Genomic DNA, 24,901 nt, shown 5'->3' with positions numbered 1-24,901 from the left:
CGTGAGCCATGATCTACAACACAAATATATTCAAAGTGGACTTAGACTATGTTAAAGATAATTAGAGTTTAACTTAATCAAATTATTCGCTAAACTCCCACTCAAAAAGTACATCTCTCTAGTCATTTGAGTGGTTCATGATCCACTTACACTAGCTCAAGTCCGATCATCACGTGAGTTGAGCATAGTTTCAGTGGTAAGCATCCCCATGCTAATCATATCATCTATATGATTCATGATCGACCTTTCGGTCTCATGTGTTCCGAGGCCATGTCTGCACATGCTAGGCTCGTCAAGCTTAACCCGAGTGTTCCGCGTGCACAACTGTTTTGCACCCGTTGTATGTGAACGTTGAGTCTATCACACCCGATCATCACGTGGTGTCTCGAAACGACGAACTGTAGCAACGGTGCACAGTCGGGGAGAACACAATTTCGTCTTGAAATTTTAGTGAGAGACCACCTCATAATGCTACCGTCGTTCTAAGCAAAATAAGGTGCATAAAAGGATTAACATTACATGCAATTCGTAAGTGACATGATATGGCCATCATCACGTGCTCCTTGATCTCCATCACCAAAGCATCGGCACGATCTTCTTGTCACCGGCGCCACACCATGATCTCCATCAATGTGTCGCCATCGGGGTTGTCGTGCTACTCATGCTATTACTACTAAAGCTACATCCTAGCAAAATAGTAAACGCATCTGCAAGCACAAACATTAGTATAAAGACAACCCTATGGCTCCTGCCGGTTGCCGTACCATCGACGTGCCTACATCCAATATATCACATCACATCGTTGGCCATATCACATCACAAGCATACCCTGCAAAACCAAGTTAGACGTCCTCTAATTTTGTTGTTGCATGTTTTACGTGGTGACCATGGGTATCTAGTAGGATCGCATCTTACTTACGCAAACACCAGAATGGAGATATATGAGTTGCTATTTAACCTCATCCAAGGACCTCCTCGGTCAAATCCGATTCAACTAAAGTTGGAGAAACTGACACCCGCCAGTCATCTTTGAGCAACGGAGTTACTCGCAGCGATGAAACCAGTCTCTCATAAGCGTACGAGTAATGTCGGTCCGAGCCGCTTCGATCCAACAATACCGCGGAATCAAGAAAAGACTAAGGAGGGCAGAAAAACGCACATCACCGCCCACAAAAGCTTTTGTGTTCTACTCGAGAAGACATCTACGCATGAACCTAGCTCATGATGCCACTGTTGGGGAACGTCGCATGGGAAACAAAAAATTTCCTACGCGCACGAAGACCTATCATGGTCATGTACATCTACGAGAGGGGATGTGTGATCTACGTACCCTTGTAGACCGTACAGCAGAAGCGTTAGTAAACGCGGTTGATGTAGTGGAACGTCCTCACGTCCCTCGATCCGCCCCGCGAACCGTCCCGCGATCAGTCCCACGATCTAGTGCCGAACGGACGGCACCTCCGCGTTCAACACACGTACAGCTCGACGATGATCTCGGCCTTCTTGATCCAGCAAGAGAGACGGAGAGGTAGAAGAGTTCTCCGGCAGCGTGACGGCGCTCCGGAGGTTGGTGATGATCTCATCTCGGCAGGGCTCCGCCCGAGCTCCGCAGAAACGCGTTCTAGAGGTAAAACCGTGGAGATATGTGGTCAGGCTGCCGTGGCAAAGTTGTCTCAAATCAGCCCTAAAACCTCCGTATATATAGGGGGAAGAGGAGGAGCCTTGCCTTGGGGTCCAAGGACCCCTAAGGGCTTCGGCCGAGCCAAGGGGGGCAGCCCTCCCCTTCCAAACCGAGTCCAACTAGGTTTGGAAGGAGGAGTCCTTCCCCTTTTTCCCACCTCCTCTTTTTTTTTCTCTTTGATTTTTCTTCCTATGGCGCATAGGGCTCTTTTGGGCTGTCCCACCAGCCCACTAAGGGCTGGTGCGCCAACCCCAATGCCTATGGGCTTCCCCGGGGTGGGTCCCCCCCCCCCCCCCCGGTGAACTCCCGGAACCCATTCGTCATTCCCGGTACATTCCCGGTAACTCCGAAAACCTTCCGGTAATCAAATGAGGTCATCCTATATATCAATCTTCGTTTCTGGACCATTCCAGAAACCCTCGCGACGTCCGTGATCTCATCCGGGACTCCGAACAACATTCGGTAACCAACCATATAACTCAAATACGCATAAAACAACGTCGAACCTTAAGTGTGCAGACCCTGCGGGCTCGAGAACTATGTAGACATGACCCGAGAGACTCCTTGGTCAATACCCAATAGCGGGACCTGGATGCCCATATTGGATCCTACATATTCTACGAAGATCTTATCGTTTGAACCTCAGTGCCAAGGATTCATATAATCCCGTATGTCATTCCCTTTGTCCTTCGGTATGTTACTTGCCCGAGATTCGATCGTCAGTATCCGTATACCTGTTTCAATCTCGTTTACCGGCAAGTCTCTTTACTCGTTCCATAATACAAGATCCCGCAACTTACACTAAGTCACATTGCTTGCAAGGCTTGTGTGTGATGTTGTATTACCGAGTGGGCCCCGAGATACCTCTCCGTCACACGGAGTGACAAATCCCAGTCTCTGATTGAGCATTTCTACGCGGCTTGTGGTAATTTGTGATGGACTAGTTGGAGCACCCCTGCAGGGTTAAATCTTTCGGAAAGCTGTGCCCGTGGTTATGTGGCAACGTGGAAACTTTGTTTAACACTGGTTCTAGATAACTTGAAGTTAACTTAATTAAAATATGTCAACTGTGTGCGTAACCGTGACTGTCTCTTTCGTGAGTTCTTTCTCCGATCGAGGACACGGTGGGGTTATGTCTGACGTAGGTAGGTGTTCAGGATCATTCATTTGATCATCAGTAGTTCACGTCCGTTATGCGTAGATATTCCCCCTCTTGTTTCTTGTACTCGTAAGTTAGCCACCAAATATATGCTTAGCCGCTGCTGCAACCTCACCACTTAACCTGATCTCACCCATTAAGCTTTGCTAGTCTTGATACCTTTGGAAATGAGATTGCTGAGTCCCCTGTGGCTCACAGATCACTACAACACCAGTTGCAGGTACAGGTAAAGGTTACTTGACGCGAGCGCGTTGATTGTTCATTTGGAGTTGCTTCTTCTTCTTCTTCTTCATCGATCTAGGATGGGTTCCAGGTCGGCAGCCTGGGATAGCAAGGATGAACGTCGTTCTTATTTTTCTCGTTTGTTTTCGTCCGTAGTCGGACCCTGCTCTTACTCTTGATGATTATGTAATGTACTGATGTGACTCTAATGTAGCTTGTGGGGAGTGTAAGCCAATTCTATTATATATCTCTTCTTTTCAGTACATGTACTTGTAACGATATCCATTCTTGCGACACGACGAGATGCGCTTCTATCCTGACGAGGCCTTCGTGCCAAATTGAGGATAGGGTCGCATCTTGGGCGTGACAAGTTGGTATCAGAGCCGTATCGACCTAGGAGCCCCCTTGATTGATCGAACTTGGCCGAGTCGAGTCTAGTAAAAATACTTTGAGTCTAGTTATATATCGGAGAGTAGGATTCTTTTTTCTCCTCTTCTATGCTCTGGTGAGGAATCTTGACGTATTAATTTATTCTACTCCTCTTCTCACTCAAAAAAAATTAGGATCACACGGATATTTTTGGAATCTATATGATGCCGATGTGATGGAGTTCTGTCTTGGTGCCTCCTGTCTGACTTGATTTTCTTCCGGGGAGTTGAGCTCCACGGGATTCTTGAGAACATTGTTATCATTCAGATTTCTTAGTATCTCAGGACGAAGGATGTTCGTAATTGCTTCAATACTAGTAGTGGCGAGATAACCCCGATGTCCCCAGTACTGGTGCTGATTGTTCGGGAGTACTGCCATACTTTGTATCGTTGTGATCACGAGGGTCTGTTGTAGATGAAGGTCCGAGATTCAGGTCGTGTGTTGACAGATGTGATACAGGTGACGGGTTAGTATAGGAGTTGTGTGATATTGCTCCTTGTATCCGTGTACCAGATTGCATGACCAGATATTTCGGGAATTCATAGGTGGGAATTCAAGTAGTTACTTATAGGACATTCTTCCAACAAATGCATCATGTTAGGTTGGGGTTCGACATCTAGTGGATTCGTTTGTTCATGGTCGACTTACAGCGGTACACGTTGTGTCTTAAAGAGTCCTTGTAGCTTGCTACGACTCGGGGACGCTTCGTATGTCGGGTGCACTGCCTTGCACTTGATGGCTACTGTAAAATCGAGCCCGTGCGATCCTGTCCACGAAAATATCGGACGAAATCTTTCTCATAAGTTTGTTCTGGCTTGTTTCATAAGCCTCACCCTTTGTTTTGTTGGATTATGGTAATTCAAGTTGCTTCGATGTCAGATGGTGATTTCATATCTTTCCAAGAGCGGTTCTCATATTTCTATGAGAGTGATAATCCTTTTGCTTAATCATATCAATTGTCATATAAATTCTCGTCAACCGGAGTCATCGTATCAATTCCATTCAACTGGTGTGTTTCTCTCCAAGTGGATTCAATCCTCTCCAATTTTTGCAAGATCATTCTCTCATTTTATTCCGGAGTTCATCTCATCTAGCCCATGTTGTCTTTGTTTTTCCCCGCCCTCCCGCCCTTTTTCTTTAGTGATTGGATTTCATCCAACTGCATTTCATTTCAGTGATGCTTCCGCTAGCTCTTCTTTCTTTCGTAACCAGTGATTCATCGTGAAGATTCTCAGGAGCTTCGTGTTCATCTTTATTCATTCTTGTCATCTTTTCCGGTGAATTTAATTCAGTTATCCGTGTTCATTGTATCCTATTCATCCTTGTAATTTTTCCCATGTCGGAAATTCTCATCAGTCTCCTTATTGTCATTTCTCTTTATTCCATCTCGAGTGTTGAAGTTATCTAAGAGGTTTTTATTTCCAATTCTTTTAATTATTTCGGGGTGCTAACCTCATCTAGTCTTCAATTGTACCGGTGCAATATCAATCTTTCTAGCAATCTTTTCTACGGTGGTTTCTTTGAGTGGGCCCATAACCCACAGGTTTTTTCCCAGGATCTTACCTGGCTCTTTTAATCTTTTCCAGAGTCCTTTAATTCTTTTCAACTATGACGTAAGTATGATTTCCATCAGTCATATCCCTTCGGCAAGATCTATTTGAATTAATTCTCATATTGGCTCAACCTTTCATTCTTCTTATTCCGGAGTGTCCTAGTTAATTCTTGGTGGTGTTCTTCTCATCATTCTCTTCTTTCAAGACCGAAGAAGTGTTTCTCTTGAATCTTGGTTCATTCTCTTGGATATTCGTCATTTCAGCTTTATGCCATCATCTTAATTGTTGTCAATCATGAGTATCCATTTCTTGCTATCCGGTGCATTTCTGAATTGTTTCATTCTCGATTCTCCGAAGGCCATGATTTTAGAAGAATCTTCGTTCTCAGCTTTCAGCTTTCATCCTCAATTCTTCTCAATTGTTGTCTCTTCGTTCGTCTCTCGGTTATTACGGTGCCTTGTTCTAGTTTTCTCTCAAGTGGCTCGTGATCTCTTCCTTATCATGTATCTCCATTATTCATGGTTGCCTCGTTCATTTCAATTCTCACCAGTGCCTCTTTCAAGATTTCTTCTAGTTTGTGCTCATATCTCTCCTCAATCATTTCAAGATGAATAAGTGGTATGCTAAATCCGTTGCTTGTCATCAATTAAATTTGATGAAGGATAAGCATAACATAACTCTTATCCTTGTTCATAGTAATCTGAATCTTTCTTCCGGAGTGGCTCATGATATCAATTCCTTTTTTCTCAAGTGTTCTTATCTTTTCTTTCTGGAACGCCAAGTTTTCTCAAGTTTCTCTTCGTGAAGCTTCATCGAAGACTTTGCAAGGTCATAATCTTAGTCTTTTCTACCTTCATATCTTTGCATCATGCATTTGTATACGGAGGTCCTTCTTGGTGGTTTGTCAAGATTTCATTCATTCTGAAGTGTTCTTCAAGATTCTTGTTGGAGAACCTCAAGTATCATTCCTCTTGCATTTCTATGTGCAAGTGTTCTTCCTTTATCCTTTGCGGTGGTATTATAGCATTCTTGTTAGTGTAGGAGCCTCGAAGAGTTTTCCTTTCAAGAATGGGATAATTAAATCCATCGATTCTTTGATCATGAGATATTTTCAACCATGATTTCTTCATTGAGCTATCTTGGTTTGGACTTCACCTAAATATTTTCCTATGGATTGTGCTATCATGGTGCTTGTCATTAATCCCAGTTCTCAATGTATCCTCTTGGTGTAAGAATTGTTCATATCTTGTTTCTCCCAATCTTCCTTGTTTCTTTTGGTGGTTGGTTGTCACCTTATAAATGTGAGATGATTTCCTTAAGCCCACTACTATCTTGTTCTTTTCGTTGTTGGTTTTCCAACTACTATGTCAATTCTCTGTCCGGAAGCTCTTCAATTCTATTGTGATGATAGTTGTCATTCTTTCCTTCATTCTCTTCTTCCGCTTGAGCTAGTTCCTATTCTATTGTTCCGGAGGCCTTGTGTCATTGCTCTTTTGGGTCAATCTTGTTGTTCTACCAAGATCATGGTGTTCCCTTGCTCTATTTAGTTGTTTGTTATGAATATTGTCTATTTCTTCCACCTTTTTGAATTTTTTGTCCCATTTTCCTACCGAAGTGCTGCCCAAATTTTTCGTGAATTCTTGCTTCTATCTCATATCATTCCTCATCTCCTTGCAACCTTCAAAGATCGTTGGTTTCACTCGTTTGTCAAGAAGCGACTAAGTTTTAGCTTTTGCTTTTCTCATCCTCTCCCCCTTTCATTCTTGGATCTCGGGGCGAGATCCTTTTGTAGTGTAGGAGAGTTGTGACAGCCCGATGTCGACGTTCGAGAAGATTCCCTTTCCTTTCCGTTTTTGTCGTGTGTCTGTTTTATTTTGTCGCATCATCATCGCATCATTCGCATCATCTGCATTGCATCAGCATCTCCGTTGCCGCCAGTTTCCAAAACTTGCATCCGTTGTTAGTTGCCGGTTCTCGTCGTTGTCCGTCTCGAGTCCAACCGCACACGCACGCGCCCGCGGCACCGTCGAAACCCTGCTTTTAAAGCGTGTATAAAACTTTCTCCGATTGAGCTCGAATTTGTCGTGTGGTATTATTTTAATATAGGTAGGCCGCTTGTCAAGTTTCGTCGCGATCGGAGTCCGTCTAGTACCCGAACGGTCGACCATAGCGGCACCGTATTCGGGCTACCGTCGGACGTCTTTCGGTGTTCTAAAATTCGTGCCGCGCCGCCCGTTCTCCCTCTCGTCTCCGGATATCCACTCTACACGGCCACGTAACCGTTCCCGCGTTCGGAATCGTCCGAGTCCGACCCCGCGGTTGGATCCGGAATGAAATTCCGGCTAACCTAGCCCCCCCCCCCGTTTGTCTATATATAGACCCCCTCTTAATTTAGACAGCCCCCTCCTCGAATTCCGTGCGACCCTACCCTAACCCTAGCCAGATCCGCAGCCTCTCTCTCCCCAGCGCCGCGGACCCGCGAAGCCCATCGCTGGCCCGCCGGGCCCGAACCGCCGCCGCCGTCTCGCCCGTTCCTCCCGCGGCTTCCGAGCAGCCCGTGCTCCAGTGCCCGTGTGCTCGCCGCCCATGGCCATCTCGGCTTCGCCGGAGCCCCTCGTCGTGCCCCGCCACCGGCCAGAATCCCACCGGAGCCTCAGCCGCGACGCCCGGGGACCTCGCCGCGCCGTCCCTGGTCGATCCCGCCGCCGCTCGCGCGCGTTGCCTCGCCCGTTGCCGTGTCGCCGCCTCTTGCCGGCCTCCCAGCTCGCGCCGCCCTCTGGCCTCCCGGATCTTGCTCCTCTGGCCGCCTCCCGCCCGGATCCGACCCCGGCGCCCAGCCTGCAGCGCTGCCCCCTCCCTCCTGCGGTTCGTGCGCCATGAACGAGGTCGAAGACCCTCGCTCGCCTGGCAGCGCCCTCGCGTGGGCCGCCCGAGCGCGTGGAGGCGAGCTGCCGCGTGGATTCGGCCCAGGCCAGGCGCCGGCCTGCCTCGCCCCGCCGGCCCAGACTCGCAGCCTCGCCAGGCCGGCCTCGCCTCCCGGCCCAAGAAGCTCCTCCAAGGCCCATGGTAAGCTTCCTCAGCACTGTTCCGCCCGTGGCGAGATTTGCTACCTTGCGCCCACTAACTTTGGCCCGTGTAGGGTATTTGTGCGATTTAATAGTTTCAGGATTATATAGTTATTTCAAACGCCCGTAGAGTCTAGATCGTATGTTGGATCGAGGAGATCTATATATGTAACTTGTGTAGAATTTCACGTAGATTACGGATTTACAACTTGCATATTTGTTTGACGCCGTTTAGCGTGCCAAATGCATCGTTTGGCGTGCTGTCCCAATAGGTTTAGTCGCGCATTTAATTTTCCGCGCGTGTTCGAATTGCTCTTATGTCTTAGATTAAATGTCCATGTTTTAGGAATCATTTTGGCATGTATTTTAGAGCGGTCATTGGTATTTTTACGTGTAGGAATTGCCGGTAGTTTATTTTCCCGTATATAGGTTATTATCTCGCATTTTTGTGCGGCTTTATTTCGTGTTGCAAACCCCACATATTTTATATGTTTCCGGAGTAGAAAATTCCCATGGATTTTTCTGTGCAATTAGTTTTAGCATTAGAGCAAGTTAGTTCGTGCGATATTTTTGCCGTGATGCCCTTTTGTTTATTTCATAGGATTTATTCCGTGCTTCGTTTGACGGAGTCGTCAACTAGAGAGTTGATCTTGGATGTTTTTTTTAGCCCCTGGTATTTTTGGTTGCAATAGAAATGCATGTTTAGGTGTGGTTTGACTGCCCTCAAGTTGCTAGAAATAGTGCTGTTTTGGACGTGCTGAAATATTTCTAAGTCTGGAATCTGTTATATTTTGTTGCTGTCTTGTCTTGCTTACATCTTGTGATCTGTAGCTCTTTTGAGGTTGGTTCAATGGAGTTAGTTGTACCCCTTGTGTTTCTCTAGCATGCTGTGAATTTTCATGCCTTTTGGAGCCCTGTAGCTTATGGTTTTGCTGCTGTCAATATGCCTTCAGGCTGAAAACTGCACTTTCATGAGGTGTTATTTTCACTAAGTCTGAAATAGCGTGTGGGAAGCCATTTTGTGACTTCTTTCCCTAGTGTTCCTTGCTGCCATGCTAGTTGTTGTTAGTTGTTTGTAGTAGTGTTTCTTGCCCTCTTCCGTGCCATGCCTTGCTTGAGCATATCGGAGTTGTGTAGCCGTAGTTGTGGGGTGTAGAAAATGCTATGTGGCTGATTTTGGCAGATTGTAGTCATTTCTTGTTTTGCTCGTATCTTTTGAACCGTAGCTCCGTTTCGATCGTGTCCTACATGAAACTTGCTTAGAATCTCGTGTAGTTTCATTTTTTTCTTGCTGGTTGTATGTTTTGAAGTGCTCGTAGCCGTCGTTGTACACATCTGGCATTCATGCCATCATATCTTGCGGTGTCTGTATCTTTTGAACCGTAGCTCCGTTGGAGATGTTCTTTATGTGTAGATTGCTTGCCTTGACGTGTAGAACCACATGAACCTATTTATTTTGCTGTTTAACAACTAATTAAAGGTGTTAAATCAGATCTGGACAGAATTGAAAATTACCATGTGAGGTCGTTTCGGAGGTGCTATATGTCATTTAGCCGATCGTGCATCATTTGTGTTGTGCATCGTGTGGTGAATTCCGTGTGTTGATTTGTGTTTCCGATTTGCTTCGTCTCGATAGAGTTCCGCAAGCGTGTCGGAATGTGAGGACCCGTTCGACTACGTCGGTTCGTCTGCTTCACGGAGGCATTCTTCTTCCAAGCGGGATCTCAGGCAAGATGATCATTTCCCCAGATACCATTACTATCATTGCCATGCTAGTTTACCGCTTCTATCGATTATGTCTTGTTACCTACCACTTGTTAAATATCAGCCTCTCAACAATGCCATGATTACCTTCAACCTGTTCGACCTAGCAAACCACTGATTGGCTATGTTACCGCTTGCTTAACCCTGTGTTAGCGTTGCTAGTTGCAGGTGCAGTTGCTTCCATGTGATTACATGGGTTCCTTGTTATATCACCCTATTAAATGCTATTTAATTTAATGCACCTATATACTTGGTAAAAGGTGGAAGGCTCGACCTTTCTAGCCTGGTGTTTTGTTCCACCTTTTCCCCCTTAGTTTTCGGCTACCGGTGTTATGTTCCATAAATGAGCGCTCCTAACACGATCGGGGTTGTTATGGGGACCCCCTTGATAATTCGTTTTAGATTAAAGCTGGTCCAGCAAGGCCCAACATTGGTTCTATATTTGCCCAACATAATAATTTTGTTAATATTGAAATGCATAGGGCGTCATGAATCTGAGGAGTAATTTTACATAAATAGGGGGTCCAGTGCTGATGATGTTGGTCTCAAACGGTCTACCTGCGGGGCCACCACGGGGAAACTCGAGGTTTGGCACCCGTAGCTAGTTCCATCCGTCGTGTCCTAAGAACGAGATACGCGGCTCCTATCGGGATCGTCGACACGTCAGGCGGCCTTGCTGGATTACTTTTACCTTTGACGAGATATCTTGTGCATCGGGATTCCGGTGATGCTTTGGGTAATCTCAGAGTTGAGGTTTTCCACTAGGGAATCCGACGAGATCGCGAGCTTCGTGATTGAGGATTTCTATGCGGCTTGTGGTAATTTGTGATGAACTAGTTGGAGCACCCCTGCAGGGTTAAATATTTCGGAAAGCCGTGCCCGCGGTTATGTGGCAACGTGAAAACTTTGTTTAACACTGGTTCTAGATAACTTGAAGTTAACTTAATTAAAATATGTCAACTGTGTGCGTAACCGTGACTGTCTCTTTCATGAGTTCTTTCTCCGATCGAGGACACGGTGGGGTTATGTCTGACGTAGGTAGGTGTTCAGGATCATTCATTTGATCATGAGTAGTTCACGTCCGTTATGCGTAGATCTTCCCCCTCTTATTTCTTGTACTCGTAAGTTAGCCACCAAATATATGCTTAGCCGCTGCTGCAACCTCACCACTTAACCTGATCTCACCCATTAAGCTTTGCTAGTCTTGATACCTTTGGAAATGAGATTGTTGAGTCCCCTGTGGCTCACAGATCACTACAACACCAGTTGCAGGTACATGTAAAGGTTACTTGACGCGAGCGCTTTGATTGTTCATTTGGAGTTGCTTCTTCTTCTTCTTCTTCATCGATCTAGGATGGGTTCCAGGCTGGCAGCCTGGGATAGCAAGGATGGACGTCGTTCTTATTTTTCTCGTTTGTTTTCGTCTGTAGTCGGACCCTGCTCTTACTCTTGATGATTATGTAATGTACTGATGTGACTCCGATGTAGCTTGTGGCGAGTGTAAGCCAATTCTATTATATATCTCTTCTTTTCAGTACATGTACTTGTAACGATATCCATTCTTGCGACACGACGAGATGTGCTTCTATCCCTGACGAGGCCTTAGTGCCAAATTGAGGATAGGGTCGCATCTTGGGCGTGACACCTAGCCCCCACCCACCTCCTTTTCTCCCAGCCGCCACCACAGTCGCCGCCGCCAGCGCCAGAGGTGCTCGCCGGCGCCGCCACCAGGGGCCCTGCTCCGGGATCTGACTGATCTCCTCCACGGGATCTGATCTCCTCCACGGGATTCGTCTTCCCTTCCTCTCCTCTCTCGATCTGCAGGTATCCCCTCGGTCTCACTCACGTTTGGTTCCCCTTTCTCCCAAGATTCATGTGTTCGTTCATGTGGTTTGACCGTGACCGTTCCCCATTGGGTTTCCAACCGTGTAGGCCTTGTTCATCATGCCCAAGACTAAGCACACCGCCCGGAAGAACACTGTTGGCTCATCCGCTCGTGCCCCTACTGGCACGGGGTCGGATGACTCCGATGGGCAACGCCGTCCCTTCAAACAGCTTGCCCGATGTCCTCCTCCTCAACAGCTCCCCTCATCGTCTGATGGCCCTGACTTCGAGGATGAGCTTGCAGCTGAGGACCGTGCTGAACAGCCCGCCGTTCGGAAGTCTATGCCGAAGCCTGGGACTTGCAGGCCCTCCTATATGCCACCACCTCCTCCTGAACAGCCCGAAGGTGAAGCTCGTCGCATCTGTCTTGAACCTCCTGCTACTTTAGGTCATGAAGTCAAGAACTTCACCATGGTTGCTAAGTCTTCCTACCTCAGTTTCCGCCGCGACGTTGACCAATTCTCTGTTGTACGTGACTCTATGGACTCACGTTTCCGCACAAACGTCCAGTTAGACATCTTTACTACGGTCATTGTTCCTAAGGGTCTCTCTGTCCATCACTTTATTGATGTTGAGCATATTCGCACACACCCGGCGAAATACCCGGGTGCCATTGAGCTCATTGAGTCATCGGGGCTTGTTGCCCCTTTGCTTTTCGGTGCGATTTTAACGCTGCTGCTATTCACCAATTTTATGTCACATGTTTCTTTGGCCCAAACAACACTGTTAGCTGGATAACCTCTGATGTTCAGTTCACAGCCTCTTATGATAAGTTTGTTGCTGCACTCGGTTTCCCCGACTCCGGCTTCAAAATCCATAAGAATGATCCTAACCATGCACATAAGCCAATTGAGGCGTGTGGGTATCTCCTCAAACCACTCCGTGAACTTGATGCATACGAACGGATGAAGGATCTTAACCAAGTATCCATCTGGCGCTCTCCCTACTTTATCATCTTTCAGTGTCTTATCCGCACCATCTATTCAAAGATGGGTGATAAGGGATCCTGCAGTGGCTACTGTATTGACATCATGTCACGTTTGCACAAGAACCCCAAGGGCAAAATTATTGTGCCTCACTTTCTATGGCATGAGATTCGGCTCGCTAGTTTTCAATACAAGCGAGCCTTCCCTCAAGCCCCCTTTATCCAGGCTTTTATTAACCATGTGGCTGAATTCACTGTTGTTGTCACTCACATGCATCACAAGTGGGTCATTCCCGCTCACATGGCGGATAACTATGCTCCCAAGAAAACCCCACCATCCACCTCCACTCGCCGCACCGCTGCCCGGACAGCAACCCCTTCATCCAGCTCAGCTCCTCTCGGTCGCTTTGCCAAATTCATTGGCAAGGCACATTCTGCTATGATGAAGGCCTTCTCTTTCCAGTGCGGTCAAACCCATGATGAGGTTTCTCGTCTCATCTCCTCCAAGAATGCCCTCAAGGCTCGTCTGAGAGACTCGGGCGCTCTTGATGTGAGTGACGATGAGGCCCTTCCTGATGCTCCTCCTTCTGACTTTGGCTTCCCATCTGGTCCTGAGTGGGCTGATTTTCTTGACGAGGCTGGTGGCAGTGGTTTGCCTGACGATGAGGATGAGGATGATGAGGATGATGCCTAATTAATGATGATATTGATGAGGGTGATATTTGAGTATGTGATAGCATTGCCGGTTTTCCCTCCTTTTTGGTCCTTGATGCCAAAGGGGGAGAACATTATCTTATCTTAGTTTCGATTTTAGTTTCTCTCACAATGTATGATATGATGTATTATGTCGAACTTAATGATGTGCCATCATGTAACGATACTTATGGATGATGTGCTATGACATCACCTATGGATGATGTATTGTTGAACTATCATGTGGTGATGAGATATCATGATATTATCGTTGTGTCATATGATGATGAGTTTTATGCTATACTATTGATTCATATGATATGCTATGTATTGTTGAACTATTATGGTGTTATATCATGCTATTATCTTCAATGCACACATTAAGGGGGAGCTCCCGCACTTACCTATTTTACTATGCATATAATAAGGGGAGCTTCATAAGCGTCGTAACAAATCTCTCCTAAGCCACACATGTCTATTACTATTTTTGAGAGCTATATGTATGTTGTCATCAACTACCAAAAAGGGGGAGATTGAAAGTGCAGTCATGCCCTTAATCGTGTTTTGGTGTTGCTGACAACACACATATAGATAATTAATCACTAATCCCCTTTTAAGCTATTGTGAATGATCATGTGTTGATAAGGACAAGCTCATGTGCTAACAAGGACAAGATCAAGATAAGCATTCCTGAGCACTACATGCTTGATCCTTGTGGATGTTCACATGGTGGACAAATGAATATGAATATATAAGCTAGGCTTTCCACATTGTGTATGGGAGAGCTACTTGAAGACTTCATCATGTCTTGCTTTCAACATTGAGCCAAGAAGGAACAACAACATCAAGCTCGAGTGAAAGGGCTAACTCAAAGGTATCAGTTCCTTTGAAGTTAGCGGTGCGGAGTGATGATCAGCGAATAAAAGTATACACTCAAGTATGGATCATCGGTACCCCTTTTACAATTCTTGAGTCTTTAGGGATCCCGCACTATTAAGAGGGGATCACAGGTTTTGTGATGAACTTGCTCAAACTAGATATCCACTTTTCGGCTCATACCACATCTCCACTGCTCTGCTGTTATCAGAAAACAGGACCAGTGCCTCGGACATCCGAGGGTCGGACGACCGACTGCTTCGGAATCCTATACCAGAGAAATTAGAACCATATAACTCGGACTTCCAGCACCCTCCAGACGTCCGAGGCCCGGACGTCCGACCAGCTTCGGAAATCCGGAACTATGCACCAGAGAAACTTGAGCCATATAACTCGGATTTCCGGCTCCCTCCGGACGTCCGAGGGCCGGACGTCCGACCAGCTTCGGAAATCCGGAGCTTCGCACCAGAGAAACTTGAGCCATATAACTCGGACTTCCGGCTCCCTCCGGACGTCCGAGGGCCGGACGTCCGTCCACTTTCGGAAATCCGGAATCGTGCACAAGAGCAGTTTGAGTCGAATAACTCGGACTTTCGGCTTTCTCCGGATGTCCGGTCCCTGTTCAACTACCTAGTGGGTCCACATATATTTACATCCCTCGGACGACCGACCCGTGTCGGACGTCCGACTCCTTGTGGACGCCGGACATCCGTGAACTGCCGGATGTCCGACCCCTGTGTGACTTAAAGTGTCCCCAACGGCTGTTTTACTCTCCCCACTATATATACCCCCCCTCCCACTTCGTGAGAGGGTGCCCAACACAGCCATATCCTCATAATAACACATTTCTACCCCCACACACATTTGCTCACACCAAATCTTAGATCCCAAGAGCATTTGTGAGCCCCTTTGAGAGTTGTTCCAATCAAAAGATAGATCGTCTCCCTCTCCTTCTCTCAACCCAAGCTATTTGAGATTTGAGCAAGTTTTGAGCATTCCCCGTGATCTTGTTACTCTTGGAGGTTGGAGACTCCTAGGCGGTAGGAGTTCTTCGGAGAGGAATCAATCCGTGTGATTACCCCCCGGAAAAGTTTGTGAGGGTTTGGAAGCCACCTCAAAGGCTTACCACTAGTGGTTGAGAAACGCCTTCGTGGTGTTATCTCAAAGGGAGAATAGGGTGAGCCTTCGTGGCGTTGGTGTGCCTTCGTGGTAACATCCACCTCTCTGACGGTGACTAGCTTCCCTCCAAGGAAGTGAACGTCGGGATACATCTTTGTCTCAGTGACCTTGGTTATCCTTAACCCTAACTCCTTACTTGTGGTTTACTTATGTTACTTGAGCATACATACATTGCATATTGTTTGTGCTCATTATATTGTGTTGACTATTTCTTTGTACAAGATTAATCGTTCAAGCATACCCTCTATATTCACACGTTCACAGTTGCAGCTTTTGATATATCGTGTGCTATAGTGTGATCTAGTATCTTGTGTCGTTCACCTACTTGTCGTGTGATATAGCTCAAGTAAGTTTGTGTAACTTGCTTGTGCTTGTTAGTAACGGTATTGTATCCATCTTGGTAGATCGTGTTGTTGATACACGTTGCGGTGCCTATTGCATTTAGGATTTGTGCTTGAAAAGTATCCTCTTAGTTTATTTCCGCATTAGGTTTAAGCCAAATCTGAAGAAGTTTTTAAATAGCCTATTCACCCCCCTCTAGGCGTCATCGAGGTCTTTTCACCTCCCCTCCCACCTATATATACGGAGGTTTTAGGGCTGATTTGAGACAACTTTTTTCCATGGCAGCCCGACCACATACCTCCACGGTTTTTCCTCTAGATCGCGTTTCTGCGGAGCTCGGGCGGAGCCCTACTGAGATTAGATCACCACCAACCTCCGGAGCACCGTCACACTGCCGGATAACTCATCTACCTCTCCGTCTCTCTTGCTGGATCAAGAAGGCCGAGATCATCGTCGAGCTGTACGTGTGCTGAACGCGGAGGTGCCGTTCGTTCGGCACTAGATCGGAGCAGATCGCGGGACGGTTCGTGGGACGGTTCGCGGGGCGGATCGAGGGACGTGAGGACGTTCCACTACATCAACCGCGTTTATTAACGCTTCTGCTGTGCGATCTACAAGGGTACGTAGATTTGAAATCCCCCTCGTAGATGGACATCTCCATGATAGGTCTTCGTGCGCGTAGGAAATTTTTTGTTTCCCATGCGACGTTCCCCAACATAAAGATGGGTCCTAATCCCACCCGAGTATGTGTAGATCGGGTCATTTTCCCATGCTCTGCTCCCGATCCAACGCAAAATTTCGGCAGCACCTCCCCGCTGTTCTCCTGATACACGTCTCGGCAACTAACCGAGAGGATGTGTACCCGGAGAACAACAAGGAGGCGCTGTCGAAACTCTGCATGGGAAACGACCCAATCTACACATACCCGGGCTGTCCATGGATAACGTTGGACAATTCGAAAGAATCACCGTTATAAATATGCAAATGCATGCATATTTATAACAGGAACCCTTTCGAACATGAGACACATATTGGTTACGTAACAACTTTGCATTTTAATACTAAAAATACCTAGCTAGATAGTGTCATCAGCACGAAGGCCGGAACATAGCAAAATAAAGGGGGTGGAGGAGAAGTTAACAAATGTGCTCACTTTCGAATGCAGGGGAGGTCGTCGAAAACCAAACCCTCGCGAAGAAGCTACTGCACATTTAAATGCACTCAATCAACACAAATACGCACTCGCGGTAATTAAGCTAACTAATAGTAACATCTAATTGATAACTACATTATTAAAAGTATAAAGCTAATTGAGGTGATTACTATAAAGCTAATAATTATTTTTCTTCACATCTCTTCTTGTTTTTCTTTATGTTTTATTAATAATTTACTATTAATAATTTACGCTTCTTCTTCTTCTTTTTCTTCATTATTAATAATTTATTATTCAAGTTTTGTTACTCTTCTCTTCTTCTATTTCTTTTCTTCTTATTATTTTCTTTTCTTCATTTTTCTCTCCTTCTCCCCCTTCTTCTTCCTCTTTTTCCTTTTCTTCTTCTTCTTCTTCTCTTAATCTCCTTCTCCTCCTTCTTTTTCCTTTTCTTCTTCTTCTCTTCATCTCCTTCTCCTCCTTCTTCTATTATTGTTAGTATTTTCATCTCCTTATCTTCTCTTTACTTCTATACCGACTAAGTATTAAAAATCCACCACTAAAAAATCCTATTGTCTAAATACTAACAACTAAGTAATTGCTAACTAAATTTAACTAAAAATCTACCACTAAAAATCCAGCACTACTAATTGCTAACTAAATATAACTACCAATTGCTAACTAAATCTATTATCTACTACTAACAGATCTAACTAATATAGAAAAAATAAACTAATAAAAAATAAAAAAAGGGAGGAGGAGCTCACCGGCGGGGCGGGGCGGGGAGGCCTCGGGGGCGGGGCGATGGCGGGTGGTCGGGGCGGGGCTGGCGCGGGGCGGCGCCGGCGAGTAGGGGAGGCCTCGGGGGCGGGGCGGTGGCGGTGTGTCGGCGGGTGGTCGGGGAGGGGCTGGCGCGGGGCGGCACCGGCGAGTAGGCGCGGGGAGGCCTCGGGTGATGCCTCGGGGGCGGGGCGATGGCGGCGGGTCGGGGTGGGCCTGGTGCGGGGCGTCGGCGGGTGGTCGGGGCGGGGCTGGCGTGGGGCGGCGCCGGCGAGTCGGGGCGGGGCTGGCGCGGGGCGATGACGGCGGCGGGTCGGGAGAGCAGATGGGATCGAGAGGTGAGAGAGGCGGCGGGTCGGGAGAGGGTCGTGTGTCCTGGGGGATAAGACACCGTTAGGCTTTGCCCTCAGCTAGCTGTCGACAAAGACAACCGTTAGTCTTTGCCCTCAGGTGGCTAACGGCATAGACGGCTCCCGTTAAGCACTAGTCGAACGTGGGACCGGGTAGCTCCCTATGCCGTTAGCCGCCCTATGCCGTCTGTCTTTTGCTCCTTTGCCGTCAGTTGGCTGACGGCTTAGATAAAGCGGACGGCATAGATTTTCTATGCCGTCAGCCGCGTCTATGCCGTCAACATTTTGTTTGGCTGAGGGCAAAGTCTCTATGCCGTCAGCCCCGTGAAATTGCTGACAGCAAAGCTAAAAGTTGTCGGAAAATTATGTTTTTCCAGTAGTGGGCATTCCTCCGGTGTTAGTGAGTTACATGATCTCATGGTCATAGGAATGTATAGTTGACATGTAGAAAACAGTAGCAATAAAATAACAAGATCACATGCTACATTTATAGTTTGCATCATTCTCCTAATAATGTGATCCCGTTATCAAATGACAACCCTTGTCTATGGCCAGGAAACCTTGACCATCTTTGATCAACGAGCTAGTCAACTAGAGGCTTACTAGGGATAGTGTGTTGTCTATGTATCCACACATGTATCTGAGTTTCCAATCAATACAATTATAGCATGGATAATAAACGATTATCATGAACAGGGAAATATAATAATAACCAATTTATTATTGCCTTTAGGACATATTTCCAACAGTATTTCCCTCAGTTATGAAACCAAGGTTTATCGAACCAATAGGAATATCAACCACAACTGTCTTCAGCGGTTGCACAGAAAAGAACAAACAACTTGCACCCAACGCGGGCAAGATGGTTGTCAATCCCCTTGGTCTTGTTATTTGCAAGCGAATGAGGTGCGTAGATAATTGTAGATAATTATAAAATGCAAAATAAAATAAAATAAATGGCAGAAGTGTATTGGAGGTTTTATCAATATGTTGTGAATAGACCCGGGGGCCATAGCTTTCCCTAATGACATCTCTCATAAAAATAACACATAGTGGGTAAACAAAATACTATTGGGCAATTGATAGAAGAGCGGATAGTTATGCGATTTTCATGGCAATGAGCATGTAAATATAGTCATCACGTCCATAAACAAACATGCCGACACCTTCGTGCACCTATTACTATTACTTCACTTCAAGAGCGCTTCTATGTTTGCCTCTCTACATATTAAGCTCATGACAAACGAAGTAATGCTCGGAGTAAGATGACATGATGTAGACAAACTAAACTCAACCAGTATGAACAAACCCCATTATTTTACCCTTAGTAGGAGCAACGCAAAGATGCAACTTGTCCCCTTCTCTCACTGGGATATAGAAACTCGCCAGGTTGAACCTACTACAACACACCACTCTCACCAAAGAAATATTAATCTAGTTGGCCAAACTATTTCAGTAGATTGAAGAGAATTATGAAGCTATCATAATCATGCACATAAGAATCATACCCCCTCTGTCCCAAAGTAAGTGACTCAAAAATGACTTAACTTTGTACTAACTTTTGTACAAAGTTGAGTCACTTATTTGGGATGGAGGGAGTATTATATATCAGAGGAGACTCAAATATTTATCATGAATAATATGAACATAAACCCACAATTCATCGTATCCCAGCAGACACACCGTACAAAAGAGTTACATCATATGGATCAAAGCGAAGATGCGATGATCATTGTATTGAAGATAAAAGAGAGAGAGAGAGATTCCATCTAGGTACTGTTATGGATCCGTAGGTCTGTGGTGAACTACTCACACATCATCATAAGGGCAGCAAGGTTGATGAAGAAGCCCTTCATGATCGCTTCCCCTCCGGCAGAGTGCCGAAACGGAGCTCTAGATGGCCTTTCATCGAAACGGAGACTTTGTGGCGGTGTAAAAAGTGTTTCGGGACCTCCTCTAAAGGTTTTAGAGTAAATAGGAACTTATAAGCCACAGAACAGGATCGAGAGAGCCACGAGGCAGCCACAAGCCATCAGGCGGCCCCCAGGGGGCGCCCTGATGGCTTGTGGGGGCCTCGTGCACCTCCCGACCTTCTTCCCATGCCCCGTGGCCTTGTTTTGGTCAGAAAAAATTCACAAAAAGTTTCAGGTCAATTGGGCTTCGTTTGGTATTGGAACGTGAAAAGTGGAAAAACATGCAGAAAACAACAACTGGCACTGGACACTGGGTCAATAGGTTAGTTCTAAAAAATAATATGATTTGGTAGATAAGTTAACAAAAAGTGTTCTAAAATTATAACATAATAGCATGGAACAATAAAAATAATATAGATACATTGGAGACGTATCAACATGTTGGATGACGGTCGATTGGTGGAGTAATAGTAGTAGATGCAAACAGGAGTCGGTCTACTTGCTTACGGACGTGATGCCTAAATGTGTGATCATTGCCATGAATAAATATTGCATAACTATGCACTTTTTAATCAATTTCCCAACACTAATTTGTTTACCCACCGTATGCTTTCCACGAGAGAGAAGCCTCTAACAACTATGCCCCGAGGGTCTATTCGCAAATGTAACTACATAAACTCAAAATACCTTGTTGCCATTATTTGCTTTTTATTTATGTTCAATCTATATTTATCAAACTATGTATTTGCCACTATTTATCACTTGCAAGTAACGAGTTTAAGAGGATTGACAACCCTCTTGTCCGAGTTGGGTGCAAGTGTGTGCTCTTTTGTGCGTAGGCGCTCAAGACGGGAAATTGCGTGGTTCTCCTATTGGCTCGGTAACCTTGGTTCTTACTGAGGAAAATACTTGCCTCTGCCGTGCTGTATCATCCACTCCTCTTCGACAAGGTTAGATTGTCTCTGATATATGAATGGCGTCAATGCGCGTCGACGACGGTGGTCGTGTGTGGTCCAAGTAACTCGATGCAATTTTTATTATGTTCATTAGGTTTGGTATTTCACGTGAATAGATCCGTTCGTCTTTTGTGTAGAAAAAAAAAATCCTCAATCGAAGTTTGAGAGTGTGTATCTTGTATTCCTCTCCTCTCATTGTTTTTGGATCCTGTAAAATGTAAGTAAAAGAAATGCTTTTCCTAATAAAAAGAGAAAAAAATAAAACTACCACGCTGTGGATCTTGTATCGACGGTGCCGCGCAGCTCGCACCCTGAGATGCTCGATCTGATCCAAGTATCCAACAACACAACCCTGCCCCCGCCTTCCCGCAGAAAAAAGGCCCCCTCTCTGCCCTCCACTCGTGCACGCCGTTCTCGCATACGCAGAGCAAAGCCGGGCTTCCCACGAGCTCTTCCGCCTCACATCCATGGCCGGTCAGTGATTCACGTCGTCCTCCTTCCACCCTGCAGTACGTACAGCACCTACTCTCGTTGATCTGCCCGATCGAATTGAACCGTATCCCGTATTCGAATCCGTAGCCGCAAGCCCCGACCGGTCTGTGAAAGGCAGACGCGTAGAGCTATGGAAGCGTGGGCGGAGTCTACGGCCGTAGAAACTAGAAAGGGTTGCCGTTCGTTGTCCCACGGCGTGTGGGGGATTCGTGGGCATATTCGGAATAGAAGGGAGCCAAGTGAAGTTTCCGATTGGTCACCGCTTCTATTCTCCAACTGTAGAAGGGGTCGTTTAGTCCGATGGAATGGGTGAAAATCCACGTCAGTCCAATGCGTTGTGTAGGAGAGAATAAATTGTTGAGATTAGGGGCATGGCGAATTTTCCTTGGGTTGATGAATGCAAGAATTGTTGGTTTTATCTGCTTGCCTCTTCGATCGGAGGAGCGACAGTCAAAGTTATATCCGACCGAACTTTTAAACTGATTCAATCACTGCTTGTCAAGCAAAGAAAATAAGAAACATGAACCACTGGTGAAATTCATTGTTTTCATGGATTACTACCATGGATGAGGACTAGCAGCAAAGTTTAGGGCCTTTCTCTTTTGCAGGCAGCTCTCTGTGGGTACCTTTGGGTCCTGAAAGATCCATACGGGCCATATTTCGTGGTGTTAAAATAGTTGTTCTTAAGCATTCTATTTCGAGATTGAGCTAGTGGCTAATACTTGCTTTTTTGCCAATATTGTTTTTATTCGAAGATGTTTCTAGTTCCCTGTGAATGAAATTTCACTTACAGTTTTGAACTGAATGTTGGCTTCAAGAAAAATATACAGTTTGATTGTTCCTTACTAAGTATTCTTCATTCTAATCTTATTCCTAGATATAAGCATTTTATCTTTCAAAAGAGATTTCTTCAATTCTTAGCCCGTGCATCTCTTCTTTAATTAGTTGCTAAATAGGTTCTGGAGTAATATATAGGGTATGGTTTAACACATGCCTATATTCTGGTACCATATATTTGAGAAATGAGAGAGTAATATTTCTGTATATTTTGTGGAACAAAGCTATGCTATAAATTGACCCAAATAAGCAATTATCTTGTGCACTGTCATAAGAATAGAAAAAGCTGATAGATTTGGACATTTGTGCAGCATTATCAGCGAAGGCCATACAAAATGCGTTCTTGGCACAAGATGGTCCACGGACTAGGCACAACACAAGATATACCTGTGATTTTTGTACCCGCAATACCCGCAGCATGCATTCCGTCCAGGGGTGTAGATTATCATTAGCTGATACTTCAGCCAAGTGGTTAAATACCACATCAACAGCATGGATTAGCTTCGGGAAACAAGCAAATATTAGCTGCAATGGTCTGTTCTAGGCTCTCAATGATCGTTATTAGTTTACGTAGGTTTTTTCTTTTTACCCGCTCAATGTGGTGTGTCTGTCAGATATTGGCTTATTTTCAATTATTTCATGTCAGATCATAGCTTGGTTACTGGTTTTAGATAGTTTCTGCTGTGCCATGGTATGCTTATGCGAAATTCTGAAAACTTTCTTACATATCTGCCATTACAGCTACTCAAGGTGCCAGTGATGTCTTGTCCATTGGTAAAGTTGATTTTCTCAAGCTCCAAAATGGCAGGTATAACAAGGTTTCTACTTTGTATGATGCTCTTCATTCTTATAGCGAGACTGTAATTGTTTTTTTTTTTTTGCTGTATGCATGGTAACAAAACATGTATTTATTTCCTTGGTGTTTTTCCAAAAGCAATGAAACTATGTTTTCAATAGACAATGGCATGCATAAGCTTTTAAGTTTTTCAATCCCTTTTTCTTATTGAGTTTAGTTGCTTTGGTAGTTCACGGAAATGGCCCATTAAGTATTGTTGATATCTACATTTGCTTGTCTAATCTGCTGTGTTTAGGCCATCTATTATGTAGACAAGATTCTGTATCCCAATCCTTGGGTGAGAATCGATGCTTGTCGGCACTGTTTCTGTTAGTTCGCCTTTTAGCAGTAAGCAACTTTCCACACACATTTTTCTTAAAAATATTCTGAACATATTGACCCAGCGAAGATCTTAGTACCCAATGGAAAACAGCTGCATCTACATATATGTTGCAATATTCAAAGATATATCAGTATAGTCATACATCACATTAAATAGCAGATATGTGAAATATAATTTTCAAAATTTCTATGGAAAAATAGTGTTTGCCAAAGCAAGAGTACTCATTGATACTTCCGTCGGCTGCCAAATGCAAGGTATAATTTATTTTACAGAGAGGTGGTATGCATGATATGTCGGAATAAACCCCCCAACGCAAAAAAGTGGGAAGAGGATGCAAGCGTCTGTGGGTGTTCAACCATGTTTTGACCCATACATATAACCATGCATCAGTGCATAGAAACTTCCTGCTTGAGCAGGTCAACTTGTCATCAGTTAGCAGAACAGTACACCGTATTGCCAACTTGTGTGGTATATGTGAGGTTTAGCATGTCATACTTAGCAGTGGTTCCTTTCTTTGCATGAATTGTGTCACAAACAATGATTGTGACATTCGACACCCAAAGTCTTTACTGCTCCTTCGAATGGGTGGATATGTCTTGCAGCTTACCATAACTTCATTTTCATCAAGCATTTCTCAGGTATAATGCCGTTACCATGCATCAAAGGTTGTGTTGGATAAACTCTTTGAAATATCATATTGCTTCCAGTGATTTTGTTGTGATTGGATGATATGATTCTTGTGAATTAATATTGTACTTGCATAATGCAAAATATGGCAGTACAAAATCGACTCCCATTTGAAATTAGCTTTTTAGAGTCGTCTAATTTGTTGAAACTAGTGGATTATTCACGTTCGTTAAGAAAGCTGAAGAGGCATTTGATGGACAGTTTCAAAATCTTCTATATATGGGTGTTCATATGTATGATATATGTTACAAAGAAATATCAACTTCTTTTATACAGACTATTTTGTTTTACAGTGATATTCGTGGTGTTGCTATTGCTGGGGTTGAAGGTGAGCCTGTCAATCTCACGGAGCTTGTCGCTGAAGCTATAGCTGCTGCATTTGCTGCATGGTTATTAAACAAGAAGAAAGCGGATGGCTTGAGACGTTTAAGAATCTCTGTTGGACATGATTCACGAATTTCTGCTCATAAATTGCAGGTGGCTGATTTCTACACATTTAAAAAAAGGACCCACAAGGTCCTGTGTGCATTTTTGTCAAATTTATCATTCTAGTTATGTTATTCTTACTTAAGCCATTATTAGACCAAAACCATGTTCCAACAAGTCATGGTTTGGACTTTCCGGTCATTTCAAGAGTTAGCCGAGAAACTAGGGTAATCTCTGTTGAATCGGATAGGATATGGTGACCGATTTTTACCTTCAGCTCATTGTGTAGCTGGCATGCTGTTATTGTGTTGGAGATGGAATTCTCACCACATGTTCGAGCTCTGGGAATTAATTGGGAAT

At 45.0% G+C, this 24,901-nt stretch overlaps 1 protein-coding gene across 5 annotated transcripts in view; it reads left to right on the top strand.

The window, feature by feature from the left end:
* The first annotated feature begins 21,266 nt into the window (after positions 1-21,266).
* The window catches only part of LOC123398626 (phosphoglucomutase), a 43,240-nt gene continuing 39,605 nt past the window's right edge, over positions 21,267-24,901 (top strand). The window contains exons 1-4 of one of the 5 annotated variants that reach the window (XM_045093073.1): positions 21,267-21,395; positions 22,562-22,783; positions 22,992-23,058; positions 24,409-24,592. In XM_045093073.1, coding sequence (XP_044949008.1) covers positions 21,389-21,395; positions 22,562-22,783; positions 22,992-23,058; positions 24,409-24,592 — 480 coding nt within the window. In that variant the 5' untranslated portion in view covers positions 21,267-21,388. The remainder of the gene's footprint in view (positions 21,396-22,561; positions 22,784-22,991; positions 23,059-24,408; positions 24,593-24,901) is intronic. The other 4 variants (XM_045093075.1, XM_045093074.1, XM_045093076.1 and 1 more) reach the window with 4 other exon arrangements.

The sequence above is a fragment of the Hordeum vulgare genome, chromosome 5H (assembly GCF_904849725.1).
Source record: "Hordeum vulgare subsp. vulgare chromosome 5H, MorexV3_pseudomolecules_assembly, whole genome shotgun sequence".
Classification (NCBI taxonomy): domain Eukaryota; kingdom Viridiplantae; phylum Streptophyta; class Magnoliopsida; order Poales; family Poaceae; genus Hordeum; species Hordeum vulgare.
This window is presented reverse-complemented; position numbering and strand designations above follow the sequence as displayed.